Genomic DNA, 23,643 nt, shown 5'->3' on the forward strand with positions numbered 1-23,643 from the left:
CTTTTTTTATACTTTGTTAACTATTTCCAGGAAACTTCGGCTCACTGGGGCAACCATTTAATCGGGCCAAAATGTACAATTCCTCGTGTTCCCCAATTAACTGGAACGCACTATATTTGAAATCCAGGCAGATTAATTTACGATTTCACACAGAAACATTATAATAATCAGCACCCTCGTCATTTAAACAGAAATAAGAAATTACGTGGACAGAACTCAAGTGTGCTTTCACCATATTACAGATAATGTCTATTTGAGCCATAACAGCGTGTTGAACATTTTTCTTATATACATTTATGATAAACATTGTGAAAGTCATCTATACCATGTATAAAATGTTCATGGAGAGGAGCAGGTTATTGATTTTATCTTGGTACACCAATGTTTTTATATTGGCAGAAGAGAAGATGTTTGAAGGTTTTCTTGAAGGTAGCATTGCACAGTGCATAGCAGGCTGGGTTGAGTGTACTGTTGATGTAACAGAGCCAGTATCCAATAGTCCATACTGTGTTAGGAACGCAGACTGAACATAAAGTGTTAATGAGTACCATGACACTGTATGGGGTCCAGGTGATGATACATGCCAGCAGAATAGCCAAGATGGTCCTGGTCACCTTATTCTCCCGGGTTACAGCTCCGTTCTTTTTCTCAGCAGGGGTCTTTGTCATTTTAATGATCATGTGGGCTGCGGCGAGCTCTCTGTCTTTACCATTCTTGGTGTTGTTGTCTGACACCATTTCAATTGTGGTAGCACAGTAGTCACTCTTTTGGGATTTCGTGACGACCTTTATGCTGGAGAGCTTGGAGCTGCAGTTGCTAAAATGTCTTTGTGCACTGGAGACCTTTGTGCTCTCATCAATCTTTCCTTCCTCCTTCTGGATGGAAGGGACGACACTGAGGGAAGTCGAGGGATTTGAGACCCCCTTTTCCTCTCCTTGGCCACAGTGATCCGTCATTACTTCACCAGCTGCCTTGCCATTTTGTACTTTGACATTCTGCAACCCATCAGGTGCACTTGACATGTTGTTATTATTCGGTGTCATTATTTTGCCTCGCTCTGGACTGGGAGAAATGGGGCCTTTGTTTGATTCTGGCTGTTTCTTATCCTTCTTGATCCGACTCTTGCTAGCACGGGATATGTGCACATACAAAATAGTCATGGTAATAACCGGTAGATAGAAGGATGCTATTCCAGTGCCAAAAGTGACAACTGGATTTGAGAAGAACTGTACATAACACTCACCCTCTTCAACAGTCCGCCCACCTACAATGAACTGCCAGAAGAGAATGGCAGGAGCCCACAGGATAAATGACAGCACCCAAGCAGCTGCAATCATCATCAGTGCCATCTTGGTGGTTCTCTTCACAGGGTAGCTGAGAGGCTTTGTCACACAGAAATATCGGTCAAAGCTGATGATAAGAAGGTTCATGACAGATGCATAACTAACAACATAATCTAGAGCCAGCCATAAATCACACACCACTGGGCCCATGGGCCAGTAGCCAATGACGATGTAAATGGTGTAAAGATTCATAGAGAACACACCAACAATCAAATCAGCACAGGCTAAGCTGAAAATAAAATAGTTGTTAATTGTTTGTAACTGTCTGTTTACTTTGATAGAAAGCATAACCAGAATGTTTCCGATAATGGTCACCAGACTCAAAGATAATGCTACAATCACAATGAAGATTAGTTCAACTGTTTTGTAAGCGCTTCCTCTTTGAATGTCTGATAGGTTGCTGAGAGATGAATTTGTCTGCGTTGAATTAGCCATCCTTTCCCTCTGAGTTAGCAATGAAGTGGCCTAACCGTAGAAAATAAGAGAAAAAGGAGAAATATTAGCAAACAAGCAATAAAGGATTTCTAACTGAAGTCTCACCAGCAAGAACACAGAAGACCAGCTGTTGTAAAAAACTTCAAGATTATTGCTGAAAGACTTATTTATAAACAGGAATCACAGAGATCATCTTTTGTACGTACAATTAATTATGAATTAATAGTTAAATACTATTACCTAACCGAATGAAGATGATGCCCGACATTGCAAACATGTTTTCATTAGATTGGTCCACCTTTATGCACTTAAAATGATGGGAAACCTCTGATCCCTTGGTTCCCTTATGTACACGTGCCTTCAACGCAAAAACTATATGAATAATAGAAAACCGAGAAAGGGCGCAAGAAAAACAGATGCACAGGACCATCCCTCTCCTATAGCAGGAACAACCATCCAAACTCCACAAACGTGCAGTCAAAAGTAAAAATGAAGCAAAGTACCGGAAGGAGAGAAGAATCTGGGATTGAGTTACGTCAGATCAACAGCATGTATTTCAAAACAGAATGCTAAGGAACCATGTTAATGGTGGTTTAACACTGTTGATTTCCCCTAGTTATGAAACCCATGAGAAGGCTAAGCAACGATGGTCTAATTTTCTTGAAACTAATAGTCTATGAGGGGAAGTTATGACTTGTAAAAAAATGATAGTTGATACCTGAAGCTAAGGGGCACCAATATCCTTGTGGGCAGGTTTGGGGGAGCTGTGGAGGACGGTTTAACCTATTTAGGCAGGGTGGATGGGACCTGGAATGATAGATCTGAAGACGGGGCAGTTGGTAAACACGTAAATGCAGTGTGTAGTGAGACTGTGAGGAAGGACAGGCAGGTTGCAGTCTCTGGGATGAGTTGAAGTCTAACTTGGTGGCAAAATTGAAGAGAGTAAGGAATATATGCCTGAAGCTGTCATATTTGAAAGCTCACTGTACAGTATATGGAATGAGGTTGAGGTTAGAGTTTGCAGTTATGACATCGTGGCCATCACTGAATCGTGGCTGAAAGAAAATCATAGTTGGGAGATTAACGTCAAAAGATAGATTGTATAGAAAGGACAAGCAGGTAGGTAAAGGGGATGGAGCGGGTTTGTTAGTAAAAAATTAAATCAGATCCTTACAAATAGGAAAAATTGAATTGGAAGATGGAGTATTCTTGTGGGTAGAGTTGAGAAACTGCAAAGGTAAAAAAAGACCCTGATGGGGGCTATATCAAGGCCTTAGAACAGTGGCCTAGTGGTGGGGTACAACTTACAACAGGAGACAGAAAATGCATGTAAAAATGGAAATATTGCAATAGTCGTGGGGTATTTCAATATGCAGGTAGATTGAGAAATTCAGGTTGCTGCCGAACCCCAAGAGATGGAATTTGTAGAAAGCGTACACGTTGGGTTTCCGGAACCGCTTGTGGTTGGGGCCACCAGGTAAAAGGCAATTTTGGATTGAGTGCTGTGTTATGAACCAGATTTCATTAGAGAGTTTAAGGTAAAGGAACCCTTAGGAGACATATATCATAATATGATAAATTCACTCTGCAGTTTGGGAAGGAGAAAATAAAGTCAGATATATTAGTATTTTAGTTGAAACAAAAGGGATACTGTAACAGAAGCATGTGAGAGGAGCTGGCCAAATTTAATTGGAAGGGGACAGTACCAGGGATTACAGCAAAACAGCAATGGTTGGTGTATCTGGGAGCAATTCAGAAGGCGCAGGATAGATACATCCTCAAGTATTCTAAAGGGAGGATAAGGTGGCTGACAGCGGAAGTCAAAAACAGCATAGAGGGAAAAAAAGAGAACAAACAAATACAGTAAAAATTGTGGGAAGTTGGAGGATTGGGATGATTTTAAAAAAGCTAACAATAATTTATAAAGAGAGATATGAACATAAGTTAGCCAATAATATGATGATCCCAAAACAATTCTTTCAGAAATATAAAAAGTAAAGGAGAGACCACTGGAAAATGATGCTGGCGAGGTAGTAATGGGGGAACAGAAATGGCAGACAAACTTAATACATATTTTCTGCCTGTCTTCACTGTGAAAGACACTAGGAGTATGTCAAAAATCCAAAAGTATCGGAGGGAGAATTAAGTGTTGTTGCTATTACTAAGAAGACGGTGCTTTTGAGTTCGAAAGTTTGAATGCTAGATAAGTCACCTGGACCAGATATACTAGACTTTCGGGTTCTGAAAGAGGTAGCAGCGGATGTCGTGGAGGCATTAGTCATGATCTTTCAAGAATTATTATGTTCTAGAATGGCTCTGGAAGATTGGAAAAAAGCAAATATGACTCCACACTTTAAGGGAGGGTGGCAAATGAAAGAGAATTATTAGCCAATCATCCTGACTTCAGTAGTTGGAGGTATTAGGGTCATTATTAAGATTGAGGTTTTGGTGTAGTGGGAGGCACATGATAAAGCAGGCAAAGTCAGAGTGGTTTCCTTCAGGGGGAATCATGCCTAACAAATCTGTTGGAATTCGGTAAGGAAAGAACAAGCAGGATAGACAACAAAAAAATCTGTGGATATAGATTGCTAGGAGTTTCAGAATGGCTTTGACAATGTGCCGCACATGAGTCTGCTTAGCAAATTAAGAGCCCATGGCATTACAGGAAAGATACTAGCATAGATAGAAGGTTGCCTAACTGGCAGAAGAGAAGGAGTGAGAATAAGAGGTCTTTTCTGGTTTGCTGCAGTCTATTAGTAGTGTTCCACAGGGGTCTTTGTCGGAGCCGATTCTTTTCACGTTATATGTCAATGATTTGGGTGACTGAATTGATGGCTTTATGCCAAGTTTCAGTATTACACAAAAAGAGTTGGAGGGGCAGGTAGCGTTCAGGAAGCTAATTATCTGAAGAAGGTTTAGACAGACAGGGAGAATGAGAAGATGGAATATAGTGTAGGGAAGTGTATATATAGCCATGCATTTTGGTAGAAGGATTAAAAGCATAGACTATTTTCTAAATGGAGAGAAAATTTAACAATCAGAGGTGCAAAGGAACTTGGGACTCCTTGTTCAGGATTATCTAATGGTTGACTTGAGGGCTGAGTCTGTGGTCGCTTTCATTTCAATAGAACTATAATATAAGAGTAAGGATGTAATCCTGGGGCATTATAGCCATTGGTCAGACCAAACATGGAGCACTGTGAGCAGATTTGGGCCCCTTATCTAAGAAAATATGTGTTGGCATTGGAGAGGGTCTATAGAGGTCCATGGGAATAAAAGTGTTAATCAATTAGGAGAATTTAATTGATCTGGGCCTGTACTCACTTGAGTTTGGAAGAATGAAGAGGGATCTCATTGAAACCTATCGAATATTGAACTGCCTCGATACAGAGGATTTGGAGAGGATGTTTCTTATACTGGGGGAGACTAATTTTTAATTAGTTTCCGATATGCCCAGTTATTTGCAGCTTGAAACATTTCTTCTCAATTTTCGTTAAACCTCTGACAGATTTGTGATGTTTATACAATTATTTTAAATCAGCAAAATCACAAAATGCTGAATGAACTCAGCAGAGATTTGCTAGAACATTGTGACTGTTGCTTTGGATTTCCAGCATCTGCAGATGTTTTCGTCTTTTTTTCTACATCGGCAACGTGCTCATTTGTCCGTTGCTAACACGACGTTCATCTGGCTGTTATATCTCTGTTCGTATCTATGTTTCGTGTGTGTGTGTGTGTGTGTGTGTGTGTGTGTGTGTGTGTGTGTGTGTGTGTGTGTGTGTGTGTGTGTGTGTGTGTGTGTGTGTGTGTGTGTGTGTGTGTGTGTGTGTGTGTGTGTGTGTGTGTGTGTGTGTGTGAGAGAGAGAGAGAGAGAGAGAGAGAGAGAGAGAGAGAGAGAGAGAGAGAGAGAGAGAGAGAGAGAGAGAGAGAGAGAGAGAGAGAGAGAGAGAGAGAATGTGTTTGTGTGCATATTTGTATCTGGCCAGGAAGGTGTTGAAGCACTGAAGGGCAGTTCAAAATTGGAAACCGCAGGGGCAGAAGTTCGTTGTAGGTCAGGCGGTGTCGGTGCACCTCGTTTACAGATGTACAATTAGTCAGCAAATCCCTGAAATCTGTAAATGTGACTGCTCCGTGATGAAGTCAGTCTTTGTCATTAGAGCTCCCGCATTATTTCCTGTGGATGAATCACTGCTTAGACAACGCCCAAGAATTTTTGGTGTAGTTGTCTTCAGTCGGCCGAATACTTACATCAGAGACAATGGATTTAAATTAAGGTGTTTGTTCAAGTAGCTGTAACGAAGAAAGCTAGTCAGTGGTGCAACCATATCTCAGGAGACCGATACTTTCTATAAATCAGCGCCGTTTTGACGAAATCAGCTCAAAGTGTCTGCCCGAGCTGTGGATTCGGGAGTAACAGAATTCGTACATTCTCACTGAAATGGATAATTCTCTCATCTGGCAGATAGAGGAAGTCTACTGTCCTTTTATTTCAGCCTTTGGAATTCCCGGTAGGCCGCAGTGTCACCTGCCGTTGGTGGTAATTGAAGTTTAATTATAATATTGTGATCGCTTCTGTCGCTGGTTTCCACTGTCACCTGTCCAGTCCCGGTGCTCTGCATTTCAGAAATGGAATGGAAACACCGGGAATGTGTATTCTGGCATCCGGATCGAAAACAAACTGCTGCAGGAATTTAGCGAATCGGCCAACATCTCTGGAACTGAACGGGTTAGACAGCGTTCTTCCAGCTGTTTATGTTCAATAATTTGATGTTCTGGTTTCTGTGCTTTGGTCTTGTAGCAGATGCCCTGTATTTGGGAATACTGGGTTTGCACAGCCCGCTGACACTAAACGAATTGATTGACTGCAGTTGCACTTGAACGGTTTTCTGAGTTAGGTGCAACAAAAAAACTATCTTTTGGTAGTAACAATTTAGCGAATGTGATGAGTTTTTTTTTCTTTCAACTTTCTGTTCCCTCTCTCTCTCTTCCAGCGAACTTGGTGGCGATTGTGATCCTGCTCCGGGAAAAGTGCGGTCTCTCCAAATGTGTCACTCGCTACATGGTGGGAATGTCAGTGGCCGATCTCCTGGTCGTTATCTCCGATCCGCTGCTGCGGTGGACTGCATCGTTTTATTTTCGCCGATCATTCCTTTTCATCACTCCTGTGTGCAGTCTCGGTGGATGGCTGGTATTTGCGAGCACTGCGACCTCTGCCTGGCTGACTGTCGCTTTCACTGTCGATCGATTTGTGGCTATTTGCTACGAGAAGCTGAAAGCAAAATATTGCACCCAGAGAACGGCGACTGTGGTTGTCGGGACAGTGAGTGTGCTGACCTGTTTGGGGAGTGTCCCGTGGGGCTTTATATACGAGTCTATGGTACCAATTGATAGTGTTCCCTGGTATTGCGCTCTTACATCGAGTTTCGAAAACTATCACTCACGGGCTGCATTTGAATTGTTTTACAACATTTTAACCCCTTGTGCCCCATTCTTCCTGATTTTGCTGTTCAATATACTGACTGTCAGGCGGATTCTAGCGGCCAGTCGAGCCCGTAAGGGGCTCCGGGGACAAAAGAGTGGAGAGAATGGTACGGACAGGGAGAGAGCGAACCGTCGCAAATCCATCATTTTGTTCTTCAGCATATCCGGTAGTTTCATCTTCTTGTGGGTAACACAAGTGGCATTTTATATCTATCAACGAATTTCAATGAGTTTGCTTTATTCTGTCCCGGACCCCTGTTACATCGCAGAAGAGATCTCCGCGATGCTGCAGGTTCTCAGTTCCTGTACCAACACTTGTATTTACGGACTGACTCAAAGCAAATTCAGAGAGGAACTGAAGAATGCGGTGAAATATCCATTGAATCGGATTTTTATGAAGAGAGTTAGAAAACAAACAATGTGATGAACAGAAATTCAAAGTAAACATGAGAAAATCTCTTAGATCCTCGAAGACCAAAAACAACACATACAAACTCAGAATCCCAATGAATAGTGTCGGCCCATGTTTGTTATTATCCATAGAATTTTCCTTTGCATAAATTCTCCCTCTCTTATTAAATTGAAAGTTCAGGCGAGCCTGTTATCCCTGCTTCTCGGTTTAGACAACACTGCCTGATCCCTGAGTATAATTTCGTCTATGTGAAACACTCCTGCTCCTGTTGTGACCCGTCATTACGTACACGCTCTTTTTCTCCTTCTTCTCTACCTATAGGTTCTCATTCCCTCTGCCACCTTCAACTGTCTTCCAGCCAGAGAACTTTACCTGAGGTTTAGAACACAAAACCCGTACGGTAAGAATACAGATACTACTGAAGCCTCTACCAGAGCGAGAGGGTGCACGGCTTCACAACATCTATCACGATACCGTAAAGGCACATACCTTTATGACTGCTGTCAGCAATTGAGCGGTGATGGAGCGCCGGGAGGGAGCGCAACAGAGAACCGAAGTGATGGACAGCAGGCGAGTGAAAGCAAGAGAGTGACTGATAGAGCGAATTATATCAGGAAGTTGGTATGGCAATATTCTCAGACGTGTGGACAACAAGGAGGAGGAGACTTCAGGTCAAAGAGCAGTAAGGTGGTTTAAACCTTTGGGGATTTAGTCAATGAGGCGACAGACACACATTCAGGCAAACATGCAGTAACAAATTGTCATCATGGTTAGCACACACATAGTGAGCTGGGGGATAGGGCCAATCTCTAAAACAATCTCTCTCTCCCCCTCTTCCCACAGTCAATCTTCCGGGACCCCAACCACGGTCTCTCGCTCCCAAAGGTCTCTGCCCCTTACACCCTCCCCTCTGGATCGCTCTCCACACAGACGCTCTTCGCTCCTACTCTCTCTTACTCTCAGTTTTACACCATTATCTCTCCCCCTGGTCTCCCTGTCTGCTCAACATTTCTCTCCCTTTCCCTCTCGCTCTTCCAAATCGGTTTCGCTCTCCCCAGTCTCTCTCACTCTCGCCTGTGTCTCTCGCTGTCCTCAGTGTCTCTTCCCCCATTTCCACTCACCACAATCTCGCTCTCCCCATCTCTCTCTCTCCTGTCTCTTTCTTCTAGTTTCATTCCCCGTCTTCTTTACGTCTCTCTCCCCGATTCTGATTCTCCCTGCCGCGCTCTCCAGCATTGCTCTCTCCCCGTCCCTCTCAGCCCATTGTCCTACTCTTCTTCTATTCTCTCCGCCTCGAACTTTCACCGTCTTCCCTTCATTCTCCCCTAGTGTCTCTCCCTCCTACTCTTCTCGTCTTTCTTTCCCGTCTCTCTCTCCCCCAGTCTCTCGCCGTCAGACTTTTATCCTCCCCAAAGTCTTCGCGGGTACTGCTGAGCATTAAAAAAAAATGCCGGGGATTCTTCATTGTTACCTTTTCGTAAATACTCTTGCTGTACCAGGATTTAGAAATGGTGAGGACAGGAAATTCATTTCCAGGTGCATCGGAAAAGTGCAGACTTTTCCGATGTCCCAATCAAATCGGGAGCGAGACAGGAGGCAATTCAGAGGCCTGTGAGTGCGATTACGAACGGAACGTTCGAGGGCTTTCAGCTTTTGTTCAACTGCACATTTGAATTGGGACTCAGAGAGCAGGCTACTCCCGGGACCGTGAGGGTGATTAACATTAAAGCTGCTCTCACTTTCTTGAGGTGTTTTTCTGCTGCACTGATCTCCCTCCCGGCACTTATCATTGTAAGCAAAACAAGTGCTAACGCTAGCCCTACCAATTAGGGTCCCGAACTGTCCTTTCAGATCAGGCGACACTCTGTGCGGTGCTCCCGGTGTGGCCTCCTGTAAAACGGCGAGACCAGTTCACCGAGCACCTACGATCTTTCCGCCGGAACCAGCGGGATCACCCAAATGAATTCTACTTCTCATTCCTAGTCCGATCTGTCTATCCATAGTCTCCTCAACAGCCGGGATGAGGTCACACTTAGGCTGGAGGAACAACACCTTATATTCTGGTTTTGTCGCCTCCGAGCTGAGTGTCGATTTTTCAAACTCCCACTTCACCATTTCCCATGCCCTTGCCCCTCTCTTATGTTATCTCCTTGACCGCCCATCCCCTCCCTCTGGTGCTCCTCGTTCACCCACTTTTTTTTCTTTTTTCCATGGTCTTCTGTCCCTTTCACCAATCAAATCCCAGCTCTTTGCTTCATCCGGGTTTCACCTATCCGGGTGTCTCTCTTTTCCTTCTCCGCACCAATCAATTCTACTTCTCAACTTTTCTTCTGCAGTCCTGCCGAAGGGGTTTGGCCCGGAATTTTATCTTCCATAGATGCTGCCTGATCTGCTGAATTTCTCCAGCATTTTGTGTGTGTGTTGCTCGGATTTCCAGCATCTGCAGATGTTCTCTAGCTAGAATGGAAAGGCTTCATCGAGAACAAGCTTTGTCGAGCAAGTATCTGATCAGTTTATTCTTCATTCTTCCTCTGTTAGTGCGGATGGTCCCGGTGCAGATGTGTTTCCTTTTTATGAGATGTTGATATTCCGTGATATTCTCCCGGATAATGACATCTTCAGCAGGTGCACCGAGTGGCATTTCTTCATGGAAATCAATAAGGAACTGGAATTGCAGCTCGATGATCGTCGGGTCAAAAGGGACACTGAGGAGGTGAAAGATAAGGGCTGCAAGGAGATGATCACCACAAAGTTTTAGGAGGCATACACCTGAGTGAGTCAGGAGCTGGTAGGAAATGAGCAGCCAGTGTAGATTACATCCGTGATCTACCTCAATAATCAGTATACCACTTTGGAGACTGTGGGGAGGGACGAGCTACCAGTGTAGCGACAGCGATCGGGTCTCTTTCTCTGAATCTGACACGATTGTTCAGACGGGATGGGGATGGGGGTGAGAGAGAAGGGGGCTGCAGTTGTGACCGGGAATTTCATAGTGAGAGAAGTAGACATGAGATTCTGTGGATACATTCGAGCCACTGAAATAGTCAGCTCGCTTCGAGGTATCAGGGTTACAGGTGAATATGAGAGGGGTACGTGAAACTGACTGATCGGTCGGAGGATTGGGCAGTAGGTAAGCAAGCAGAGGAAGTATTTAATGAGACGGTCAGGAAGGACAGACAGGTGACAGGACAAAACCACAAGAGTGGAATAAGTTGCGATGTAACTGGTGGACAAGATCGAAAAGGGTGATTAATACAGGAGTGAATGTGTTATATTGGAATGTAAGCTATATACGAAATTCTCTCTCTCTCTCTGTCCAAGACTGTCGTATATTTCCTGTTTCCCACTTCATGAGCCTTCGTTTTACTAGTTTCTCGGGAGTTATGTATTACCCTATCAGACTCTGTACCATCTTATCTCTTGGAAACGTACTTGATACAACACTTAGAAACAGGACAACATGTCTATAGATCATCTATAGATGTTCTTCATCTAATAACAGATACAATATTTTACCACTCTTTGCAGTCCACTTTCCAGCTTTCATGCACACATAACCCATTTATCCTGCACCATCATCTGTGTTTAATGACCACTCCATTACCCGAGCAGGCATATAAACCCTTACCTACCTTCTCCGTGTTACCTATTTACACGCAGCCTGTCACATATCCAATCTCAGCTCCTCTACTTTACTCACCAATAAACCTTAAAATCCTGCCAGAAGACCTGTCCGGGACCTATCATACAGGTATGGTAGCAAAGGGGCGCGGCGTCGCCTTTGCTTCCTCATGGGTCTGCGGAGATTTGGCATGTCATCAGAAATATTGGCAAACTACTGAGGGCTTTGGAGCGTGCTGTTTGGCTGCATTGCGGTATGGTGTGGGAACAGCAATGCCATTGAGCGGAAAATCCGACGCAGGGGGGATGATTCGGTCGAGTTTATCTCCACTGAATCCCTCGCAACCTTTGACCACACCTCAATAAAACGTTGCCGTGGGATAACAGCGTCTATCATTGGGGATTCTCACCACCCAGGCCGCGCTCTTTCCTCGCTGCTGCCATCAGGTGGATGGTACAAAAGCCTCTGGACTAGCACCACCAGGCTCAATAACACCAGATACCAGTTACCCATCAGGTTCTTGAACAAAATGGGATAACGACACACATTTAAATACACCCTTTTTATTTCATGCTCGGTGTTTATTGAGATTTATTTATATCTGCATTTGCACAGTTTGTTGTCCATTGATCTCTTTACTGTTACTGTTCCATAGGTTAGCCAAGTGTGCCCATAGGAAAAAAAAAATAATACCATGGTTGTATGTGGTAACATGTATGTACTGTGATTAAAGATTTTTCTGTGAATAATTGAACTTTGAAGAATCCATATTCCTCATCTCACAATTGCACCTTATCTCACACACGTACCTTCAATCACATTCCGTATCTCTCCCGTTTGCATAGTCATCAAATACTGTCACCCTCTGACCGCGCATATATAGAATCGCGCAGAGCTCCTTCTGTGTAAATTCGCACCTTAATTATCTTCAGATTTGCACTTACATAAACACATAAAATACTTGAATAATTGGCAACATGACCGACAAAGTGGGAAACGACAAACGGACACGAGCGCACACGTTTATATGTATAGACAGACAGAAATGCACTAATTTTTCTTCGAGCCATCCGCCACTAAATCAACTGTTTCACTGTTTAAATTCTGATGGCTTCGCACAACACTCCACACACTGACAGTCAAAATTCTCCACCACTGTTCCTGCTACTGACCAACCTCACCCCCTCCCTTGCCCCGCTTTTGCCTGTTTCACTTAACCACGACTTGTATTCCACGACCGCAGCGTATTCCAATCTCGATGGTACGTAGCTCCCAACGACAGAGACGACAACTGAACTTCTGGAATAACGGGGAAAACTGCAGTGCGGGATCAGTCTGCTAGATTTCAAGGTCCAGGATAATGAGCTGAGATCCGGGGGTGCATTTGCGTTTCTGAATGCCATTCGATTTTAAAGCTTCTAAAGCTGATATTTTGAATTGACACTGCACTACGCATGAACTTGATAAATTTGCATCACATTGACAGTAATATTGCGAGAAATCTGTGCTTTACTCATCAAAAGCAACGCACATAAAATGCTGATGGAACTCAGCAGGCCAGTCAGCATCTATGGGAATGAATAAAGAGACGATGTTTCGCTTTGAGAACCTACTTCATCTATATCGCTGATACATTTCCCATCAGAAAGGTGTGTGATCGTCGGATTAACGCGAGGGCAGGATGACGGATGGTGAACGCAAATTGGCAGTGGGGCACGTTGTACAAATTATTTGTTACAGCGACAGCTGAGGTTGCTCGACTACTGAAGATCAGCTCAATAATCGAGGAACATTGATCCGTAAATAAATCCCGAACAGCGACGGCCAACTGCAAATCCCTGCACGGTCTATCACAGAGAGACAGAGCGTGAAAAGAATCAGAGTTTACATGAAGGCCAGACAATTTATGGGGAGTAATTTATTAGTTACTGGTGATACACACAACATGTTGGAGGAAGTCAGCAGGCCAGACAACAGCTGTGGAAGAAAATAGTCGACGTTCCGTGCCGCCGACGTTCATCAGGACTTGCGGCGGGGGGAAAAAAAAGATGCGAATTTAGAGCAAGAAGGTGGAGTGAGGAGAGGAAGAAGAGCAAGGTGGCAGTTAATCGGTTGATTTTCTTTATTCTGCAGATTTTCTGTTATTGGTTGCTGGCTTAATAGATAACTTGGGATATTTAACACTAAAGAAAATGGCTTCAGTGTTACCCCAGACATACATGAACTCAAGATTCATAATGAGTGAGGATTTTTAGAACAGACTTTTCATTCAGGCTTGTGGGTTCGAGCTCCACTTTTAAACTGTTTCTCTTCCTTAATACCTGCATCCAGGCTAGGAATGTTGGAGAACGTGGTGGGGGGTATGACGTAATCCCGGAAGCATGATATAGTTTATCGCCCCAGCTATTAGATGCTGACCAAGAATTCCATCTGCTCGTCACATTTGTCCGACTATGGTGCGTATTCCTCTTAAACTTTCCTGTCCATGTACCTGTTCATGGACAGTTGGAGAGAGAGGCAGAGATGTGATCTGGGGATTTGGGGATTGGACAGCTGGATAATGGACTTCACAAAGGAAAGAGCGAATTCCACTGTTCCCCCCATAAAAATAAAGCAGTCATTTCCATGGACACTCTCGTATCGGCCGTCATCCAAGCACTCGTTGCACCATTTCCCCCTCCACTTGTTTCCCTTCAATCCATGGTCCACCATGTACTCCAATCAGATTACATCTACTTCAGGCCTTTGACATGTCTACCTATCAAGTCGTAGGTTCGTCCATCATTCCTACTCACCAGCCCCCTTCTCACTCGCCTAATCACCAATATTACTTGAATCGGCATCTTATTGGGGGATTTTAACCAGGCCAGTTTGAAAAGGTCACCTAAAAGTTGTCATCAACAATCACGTGTAGTACCAGTGTGAACAACACACTGAACCGCAGTTACAGTAAGATGAAGAGAGCTTACCGTGCTATTTTACGCCCACACCAGGAAGGTTCAATCACCCGACTGTATCGCTACTTCCTGAGTGTAGGCAGAGTGCTTCCTTACTGATTACCGTCCGTAGCAGTCACATCTACGGTGATAAAATGCTTTGAGGAGGTAAGGTTCGTCATGGCCAGAATTAAATCGAGCCTCAGCAAGGAACTGGAACTTTGCAATTTGGCAATCGCCACAATAGGTCTAAGGCAGAAGGTCTTCACGCGGTTTTGATCACTTGGACAATAGAATCATCTATGTCTCGATGCCTTCGTTGATTAGCTCATCGTTGAACGCCATCATTATTCCAGTAGTCCCGATTGATATATTTCGGTACCTGGACCCTGTACCTTCCTCTGCAATCCGTTCGTCGATTTCCTGACCAGTAATATACAAGCCCCATTTCCAGAAAAGTTGGGATATTTTCCAAAATGCAATAAAAACAAAACTCTGTGATATATTAATTGATGTGAAACTTTATTCAACTGACAAAAACACAAAGAAAAGATTTTCAATAGTTTTACTGACCAACGTAAATGTATTTTGTAAATATACACAAATTTAGAATTAGATGGCTGCAACACACTCAACAAAAGTTGGGACAGAGTTAAAATAAGATTGTAACGTGCACAGAATATTCAAGTCGCACTGGTTTGGAAGACTCCACATTAAGCAGATTAATTGGAAACAGGTGAGGTATCATGACTGGGTATAAGAGTAGCGTCCATCGAAGGCTCAGTCTTTGCAAGCAAGGATGGATTGTGGCTCACCCCTTTGTTCCAGGATTCGTGACAGAATTGTTAGTCAGTTCAAAAGGAACATTTCCCAACGCAAGATTGCAGAGAATTTAGGTCTTTCAACATCTACAATACATAATATTATGAAAAGATTCAGAGAATTCAGAGACATCTCAGTGCGTTAAGGGCAAGGTCGGAAACCAGTGCTGAATGTGCGTGATCTTCGGGCCCTCAGGTGGCACTGACTAAGAAACCGTCATGCTACTGTGACAGTTATAGCCGCCTGGGCTCGGGAGTACTTTGGAAAACCATTGTCACTTAACACAGTCCGTCGCTGCATCCAGAAATGCAAATTGAAACTGTATTACGCAAGGAGGAAGCCATACATAAACTCTATGCAGAAACGCCGGCGAGTTCTCTGGGCCCGAGCTCATCTCAGATGGACCGAAAGACTTTGGAACCATTTGCTGTGGTCAGATGAGTCCACATTTCAGCTAGTTTTCGGAAAAAAACGAGCGTCGAGTTCTCCGTGCCAAAGATGAAAACGACCACCCTGATTGTTATCAACGAAAGGGGCAAAAGCCAGCGTCTGTGATGGTATGGGGGTGCATCAGTGCCCACGGCATGGGTGAGTTGCATTTATGTGAAGGTACCATTGACTCTGAGGCGTATATTAGGATTTTAGAGAGACATATGTTGCCATCAAGGCGACGTCTCTTCCCGGGACGCCCATGCTTATTTCAACAGGACAATGCCAGACCACATTCTGCACGGGCTACAACAGCATGGCTTTGTAGACACAGAGTGCGTGTGCTTGACTGGCCTGCTGCCAGTCCAGATCTATCTCCTATTGAAAATGTATGGCGTAACATGAAGAGGAGAATCAGACAACGGAGACAACGGACTGTTGAGCAGCTGAAGTCTTATATCAAACAAGAATGGACAAAATTTCCATTTGCAAATCTACTACAATTAGTATCCTAAGTTCCAAAACGATTAAAAAGTGTTATTAAAAGGAAAGGTGATGTAACACAATGGTAAACATGCTTCTGTCTTAACTTTTGTTGAGTGTGTTGCAGCCATCAAATTCTAAATTGGTATCTATTTCCAAAATAAATTAAGTTGGTCAGTAAAACTATTGAAAATCTTTTCTTTGTACTTTTGTCAGTTATATAAAGTTTCTCGTGAATTAACACACCATCGATTTTTGTCTGTATTGCATTTTGGAAAATATCCGAACTTTTCTGAAAATGGGGTTTGTAGAAAAAAACCCGACATATTGCGTTCTTCCTTTCATTACAATTTTCTTCTGCGTTAACTGTAATCACATCTGCCATGTTACTCTTTCATACATGTCCTGAGATGTTTTGTGTGTCATTCAAAAATATCTAATAACATAACATTTATCCTTACAGATTTAGCTCCACTACTATCCAAATCAAGGGTTAACATTTCATGGAATATAATGAACTTCATTTGAAGAGTGGCTGTAATATCACCGGAGCTATGTCTTCTCTATTTAACATCCTTGCAGTTTAATCTGTCAGGAAATGCAGAGGAGGCTTGAGCCAAAATCAGAGCAGTGGAGCGGATTCAGCGGGGATCGATAACTTCCATAACAGATCGCAAAGTAATAAAACAGAGTAACACCAGAAGCCTCAACGTAAGGGGCAAGGGCAATTAACAAGGTAAACGTTATGCAGGTCAGGTGAAAGCCAGAAACTGCTGGTTGAGGCCGACTGGTTCGATGAGCGAACAAGGATGGTGTTTGAGAACTGGGGTTAAGTGAGCTGCAGATCGTGTGTATGGAACGAATGGCAGATGAATCCTATCAACTGGGTGCAGACAAGGGTATCACAGCGTGAGCAGACCGGATAGAAACCCGACGACCACCACCCTCCATGGCTGGTCCCCGACAGCCTTAGCCGATCCGGAATGGTCCTTCATTGATGAAGGATTGATCCAAGACGCTGTTACGATGGAGAAGATCACGGGTTTTGGCAATTGAGACAGAAGACGCTGATTGCTAAAAACTCATTAATCATTTACTGAGCAACAGCAAGAACTGTGATAATACTTGCAACAGAAAGACAGATCCTGATTCCCTTGGAGGACATCCCCTATCTGTTTGTGTTTCAACCTCGTGATTTTTTGAAAGAACCTGCATGAGGAATTGTAGGAATGGATTAGTAAGTTTGCTGATGACACAAAGATAGTTGTGGATAGTGAGGAAGGCTATCAGAGTTTACAGCGAGACATTGATAATGCGAACAACTGGGCTGAGAAGTGGCAGATGGAGTTCAACACAGTTAAGTGTGAAGTGGTTCATTTTTGTAGGTCAAATATGATGACAGAATATAGTTTTAATGGTAAGACTCTTGGCGGTGTGCAGGATCAGAGGGATCTTGGGGTCCGAGTCCATAGGACGCTCAAACAGCTCCGTAGGTGGAAGCTGTGGTTAAGATGGTGTACGGTGTATTGGCCTTCATCATTCGTGGAATTGAGTTTGGGAGCTGGGAGGTAATGTTGCAGCTATATAGAAAACCTGGTGAGATCCCACTTCGAGTATTGTGCTCAGTTTTGATCGCCCCACTATAGGAAAGATGTGGAAGCCATAGAAAGGGTGCAGAGGAGATTTGCAAGGATGTTGCCTGGATTGCGGAGCGTGCCATATGAGAATAGGTTGAGTGAACTCGGCCTTTTGTCCTTGGAGAAACGAAGGATGAGGTGACCTGATATAATTGTATAAGATGAGGAAAGGCACTGATCATGTGGATAGTCAGAGGCTTTTTTCCCCAAGGTGGAAATGGTTGCTACAGGAGGACTCTGGTATAAGGTGTCGGGGAGTTGGTGCGGAGGAGATATCAGGGTAAGTTTTTTTTAATCAGAAAGTGGTTAGTGCGTGGAATGGGCAGCCAGTAACGGTGGTGGGGGAGGATATGATAGGGTCTTTTAAGAGTCTTTTAGATAAGTACATGGAGCTTACGAAGATAGATGGCTATATGCAAGCCTAGTAATGACTAAGGTAGGGACATGTTCGTCAACATTTTGTGGACCGAAGGGCCTGTATTGTGATTTCTATGTTTCTATGGAACAATGGAGATGAAATGAGATGTCTGCAGCCGATAGGAAAGTTGCTGGTTTAACATCCCCATTCACAGAGAAATAATAAGCAGTGGCTGCATTTGAAACAGGAGGTTCGAGTTGGACGTAGCGACTCAGATCCGTATGGTTATGATGATGAAAGTCATTCTATTTGCAAACATCTCCTGCCAGCATACAGGCAAAGAACCCAGTACTCTTGTCACTACTCCGACTCCCTCTCCATATTTCATCTGGCTTAACATGTCTATAGTGATTAAGCTACTTGAAAAAATACTCTACATTGATGTGATATTCGTTGTGTATTTGCTTGTTTGAAGGAATATTGGACGTAGAGTATGTAATGAGGTCCATTACATACCTAGATTTCCCAATCCACTGCCGTGTTAAAATCCCCCACGATTATCATGACATTGCCTCTCTGACACGCCTTTTCTACCAATGGAAATAACTTCCCTGCCTCTATCTTATCCATCCACTTCATAGTTTTATATGTTTCTATATCGTGTACCTTCAGGCCAGAACCTTCAAAACAATTCAGAAAAGGAAGTAACGCGATCATCGCCATCATTGTAATCTCATCCCTCTGATTATAAGGGAGGAAAAACACTAAAGGAATATACCCTCACTCCATCATTAAAGCACTCAAGACCATAGTTCCGGATTGGGGACTGGGGCGTATGGCACAGGCGCCAGTGCAGTGTTCAAATCTGTTACTTTAACGGTGGTGATTATGATTATTGAACCTGATAATATACAACAAATCGTTCATTAACTCTCAATCTTATCTTTGGTCAGTGATTGGAGTCGGAAAAACGTTGGCGTCCTTGGAGATTTGGTGACGTATTGACGATATCTTGTAGATATGATGAATAATAATTTGCGGACGATACATAACTTCCAGCGTCCATTTGTTTTAGACTCGAAAGGTATTCTTAAATGTTGTATGATTCTAATTATAGATTATTTGTTAACTTTTCAACACTTAAAAGTTCTGCGATAGTTTAAAGTGTGAATACATTTAGAATGCAAAATATTGTACAAGGACTGGACATTTGTGAGCTCAATTGAAAGAGAAATGGGAGTATTACGTGCGTGAATGAACGGAAGGCAATCGTGTGATTGTTAGCAATATACAGAAAGGATGTTTGAATTAATATTTTCTTTAACAAGAGGATCTCACTGTCTGAAAATGTCTGCTTCATTAGTTGAAATAACTTTGCAGGAACAGGTTAATTTCAAAGAATGCTTCTTTTTCCAAAATTGTATAAAGTGTTAGTGTATGAGGGCCGCAATCATCCACATCTGGTTTCCCGTTGTTCTTTATTATATTTGATAAAGATTTTCACTATAAGAATTAACTGTTTGTTGTATATAAGCCAGTTACCAGCGACAGTTTTGAAAGAAAAAAACGTTGGAGCTTAGATGCTTGTTTTGCCTTTCCTGCGTATTTCGAGTGCGTTCTTGTGTTTGATTGCTGTGGTATTGATTTCAGAGGGAGACAACAAATTCCACACTGTCCATGTGAAATAAAGTTTAAATGGATCGAAATATCAGTGTATCTATTCCGGGTACGATAAACCCGCTGTTCAAAGATTAACTTGACATAAGACAAATTCGTGTGTACTTGAATTGGGAACTTTATATTTGCTTTCTGGGAGGCTGTTTAATTTGGAAAGCAACAAAGGATGATGCTGAATATTTTGAAATGCTGATCTTGAGTTGCAGGGTTCCACTGGGGGGAAAATTGTTTTGATGTAATCGTTGCATCTGCCCTGTAATAAGAAAACATGATTTCAGTTTAGATAGCGTGAAGTTTCAGTACGAATTCAGTATTTTGCTTTCAAAATCAGCCCTAACACAATGAATTATCCAAGTCCTGCAGGACGGTCAAATTGAAGGATGTTTCTCAGTACACTATAAGTGCAGAGTCTAGATATAGGTGTAAAGTGTACTAAAGATTATACCTTCCTTGCGGAAAATCACTATCCACTGTCCTCCAGGCACAGTACACTCTGTCTACTACCTCATCGGCCTTCCTTTGGTTAGCAAGCTCTGAATCTGTGCAGGCAGGTTTCAAAAGATTCAGGCCACCCAGTCTAATAGCTTACACAATTAATATACTCCACATCAACTATTCAGCAGTATCTACCTATTTTTCACTTTTTCATGGAATTTATTCTGGTTCATAAGGGTCACAAAACCATGCTGACTATCCCTAATCAGAATACGTTTTCAATATCTTCACTGAATTTCCACAGTTACCCGGATTACATCCCTTCTAGCACCGTGAAATATATAATTTTCATGTTTTCCCAGTTTCCAGATCGTAATTCGAAGCGTCTGCATGGCTCGGCACACCTGGCTCTCTCTTTTGTTTTACACACTGTATCCACATTCATTAAGGTCTCACTCACTGGTGAATACCGAAGCAAAGTGTCAGTAAGAACCTTAACTGTTTCCTTGCACTCCAGACACATACTTCCTCTTTTATCTCTGACCTGTCCCAAATTGTCTTCCGTCATCCTCCTGTTTTTCACCTACTTTAGCGGCTCTCCCATGCCTTCTCATTTTAATTCTTCTAAGACCACTAGAAAATCCCTCCTGGCTACATTGTGACTTTCCATATCCCTGCCTGATTCTTCCTTCCAAAACCTGAAGTATATTTCTGTCTTCTTCTTGAAGAGGTGTTCCATATATCCGGTCAACCAGGGTTACTTTACAGGGCCATCCGTTCCCCATCTCAAGGAAACAATCCAATGCTGAACCCCAATCAGGTGCTCCATCAACAATCTCCATATTTCTCTTGTGCATTTGAAGGAACAAATCGCTTCCTCAATTCGGCTCCCACGTTCCTACCCAACAGTACCAATTTTGTACATTCCATATTGTCTGCTGCTATACCAGTGTAAGTTATGTCGAATAGCTGTGCTCTATCGTTCGGAAATGCTGACGCGTGGAGAGATCAGTTACCTGACCCATTTAACTTTATTTTATTAACACAAGATGGAATGTTCACGAGTCCGCCTACCCGCTACTTGTGCCATGTCTCCTTCATGTACACAACAGAGAAATTCCCTCACATCCAAACCTTTTAAACCGAGGAATTGCCGATGAATATCAGTGAAGATTAAGTTGCCTGTGACAACGGCTGTGTTCATATAAGCACCTGTCCAAAATCTATCTCCCGATCTGTCATTGCCTCTGTGTGTTGTTTCAGTTTTGGTGATGCGAGATCTGTACAGAGTACTCTGAAACGAGTTTTTGTTCCCCTCCTACATTTGGGTTCCGCTGACAGTCTATCAAAATGCAATCACACCACAGTGTCCTTCTTTACCGCAGCTGTGAGGCTGTTAAGCTCTTCCTGTGTTTCAAAGACTTTTTGTTTACTCTCTTTTACCCGACTATGAACATTTTGAAACATCTGAACCGCGAGATGTCCGGAAGTCATTCCTCCCCTTGAGACTGACTTGATTTTAATTCTTACATCCTTCTCATACATGAGGAATAAAAATCTTTAGGTTAAGTCTCCGTCTAAATGTGCAATGTACAATCCTAGTAATTTATAATAATTTATCATAAATAAAACAGTCAATGTAACACAGATAAAACACTCAAATGAGCGTGAGTTAATCAGTTTGATGGCCTGGTGGATGAAACAATCACGGAGCCTGTTGGTCCTGACTTCTATGCTGTGCTACCGTTACCAGGATGATTGTCAAGTCTTTGTGATAGTTTGGAATTTATTCCTTTCAGGATGACCGGGCACAAGATTGTTTGAATTTATGACATATTTGTCAAACCTAATTATTTATTCCAACTGTATTATTCGAAATCTCCCTTGAATTGCAATTGGAGTGGATGTTATCCACACAGATGAGCTTTTAACGTAAAAACAAACTTCAGTCCATCCTTCACCTCTTGTCTGAACTTTCTCTGTGTCAGTGTATAGACGGAAGTATTGGTGCACACACTGAGAGTTTCCAACATCAACCCACATTGCTGTCGTATATATACCGGGCTGTAGCGGGCATCCACAGTAATATGAAATTAGCTGAAATTGTTAACAATAAAATAATCGATTTTCTGCACTTTTCCACCTCGGTATCTTTCTGTTTATCGCTGCTCCTCCTAAGCCCTCTGCGGACTCGATTTGCCGCAATTATATGTCTTACTCTTAACCCATTGAAGATAAGAATTAAGCCGATTGGTAGTAACGGTACAAAAATGCTATCTAGTAATTCCATTCCTTTCCAGACGGGTAAAGTAGCGTATTCATGTGTGAGGGCGCAACGCCACGGCACGTTGTCGATGATGACGTAAGGTTCAACAGTAAAGTAAAACGGGACACTTTTCCCGCAGCTCACTATAACCACCGTCAGCATAACGACCGTTGCTGTTCTCTCAGTGCAGTATCGTTCCCACAGCTTTCGACAACATATTGCAATGAAACGATCGAAGGTAAAACTGACTGTAAACCAAACAGAACAGTCCAACGTCACAAGAAACAATACACCTGTCACCGCGCATACAGGAGTGATGAGCAACAATCTAGAATAAACGTAGATATTGTTGGTCTGTTCCACTAGAGCGACAACTATAACCGCCATCAGATCCGCTGTTGCCATACCAACGAGGTAACGGGTGATGTATTTGGAGAGTCCGCACTTCCCTCGAGATAGGATCACAATGGCCGTTAAATTAACTGCAAGAAATTTAGAGAGAAAAAAAAGAATCAACACAGAATAATCGTTAGCTGCAAATGTCTGAATGCCCATCATTTTTCCAATGTTACGCAGGGTATGAATTTTTATTTCCGAAATGAAAAGCAAAAATTCAATGTTGTGGAATCTGTGCATATCGGCTGGACAATAATTGCCATAATTAGCAGTGGGTTGGTGACCTTCCAACAGATTAGAGCCCGGCATCTGATTTCCACGTCACGTCCCCGTGAATGTCGATTGCTCAATTACCATTCTTTGAGGTGAAATAGTTGAAGGCTTTATTTGTGGTGAGATCATGATATTTAATGCATAAGTTATAATCTAACTTTCTCTGGAAGAACAGACCTGAGTCGATTTTTGACTGGCCGTTCAGTTGAAAAGCTGCTGATCTGGAAAAACAACCACTGTCGGTTCAGAAAGCCGAGCAAGGTGAAACTATGGAACTATAGCAATATCGGCACTCACGTAATTGACAAAAGAAATAAAGAAAACATCACGTAGAAACAATATGGAAACTGAATAAGAAAACTATCAGATGGTTGAAACCTCCATTCTGGAAGCACATTTTTGACGGAGGTAGCATCTGTACTCAGTAAAAGTCCAATCAGTACAATTGTACAAAAGCAAGATGACGACGGCACCATACATAGAGTGACCAGCTCCAGTATCTTACCAGGGATACCGATCGCTACGATTGCAGGATTGAAAACGCCCGCGAAGTAGTAAATCGCAGGATATCCCATATTCCGTCAGGAGCAGTGTTCAGTAGCAGGGAACGATCCAAATGCTCATATGGATTTATGGCA

At 42.8% G+C, this 23,643-nt stretch overlaps 1 protein-coding gene across 1 annotated transcript; it reads right to left on the reverse strand.

Annotated features, from left to right (window-relative positions):
* Positions 1-365: 365 nt before the first annotated feature.
* On the reverse strand, positions 366-1,778 carry LOC140723208 (muscarinic acetylcholine receptor M2-like). Its single transcript, XM_073037818.1, has one exon. The coding sequence runs from the start codon at positions 1,776-1,778 to the stop codon at positions 366-368; it is 1,413 nt and encodes a 470-aa protein (XP_072893919.1).
* Between the last annotated feature and the right edge of the window lie 21,865 nt (positions 1,779-23,643).

The sequence above is a fragment of the Hemitrygon akajei genome, unplaced genomic scaffold (assembly GCF_048418815.1).
Source record: "Hemitrygon akajei unplaced genomic scaffold, sHemAka1.3 Scf000104, whole genome shotgun sequence".
NCBI classification, from domain to species: Eukaryota; Metazoa; Chordata; class Chondrichthyes; order Myliobatiformes; family Dasyatidae; genus Hemitrygon; species Hemitrygon akajei.

Excerpts from the sequence above, each read along its gene's own strand:
- LOC140723208 (XM_073037818.1), bottom strand. The coding sequence starts at position 1,778 with ATGGCTAATTCAACGCAGACAAATTCATCTCTCAGCAACCTATCAGAC.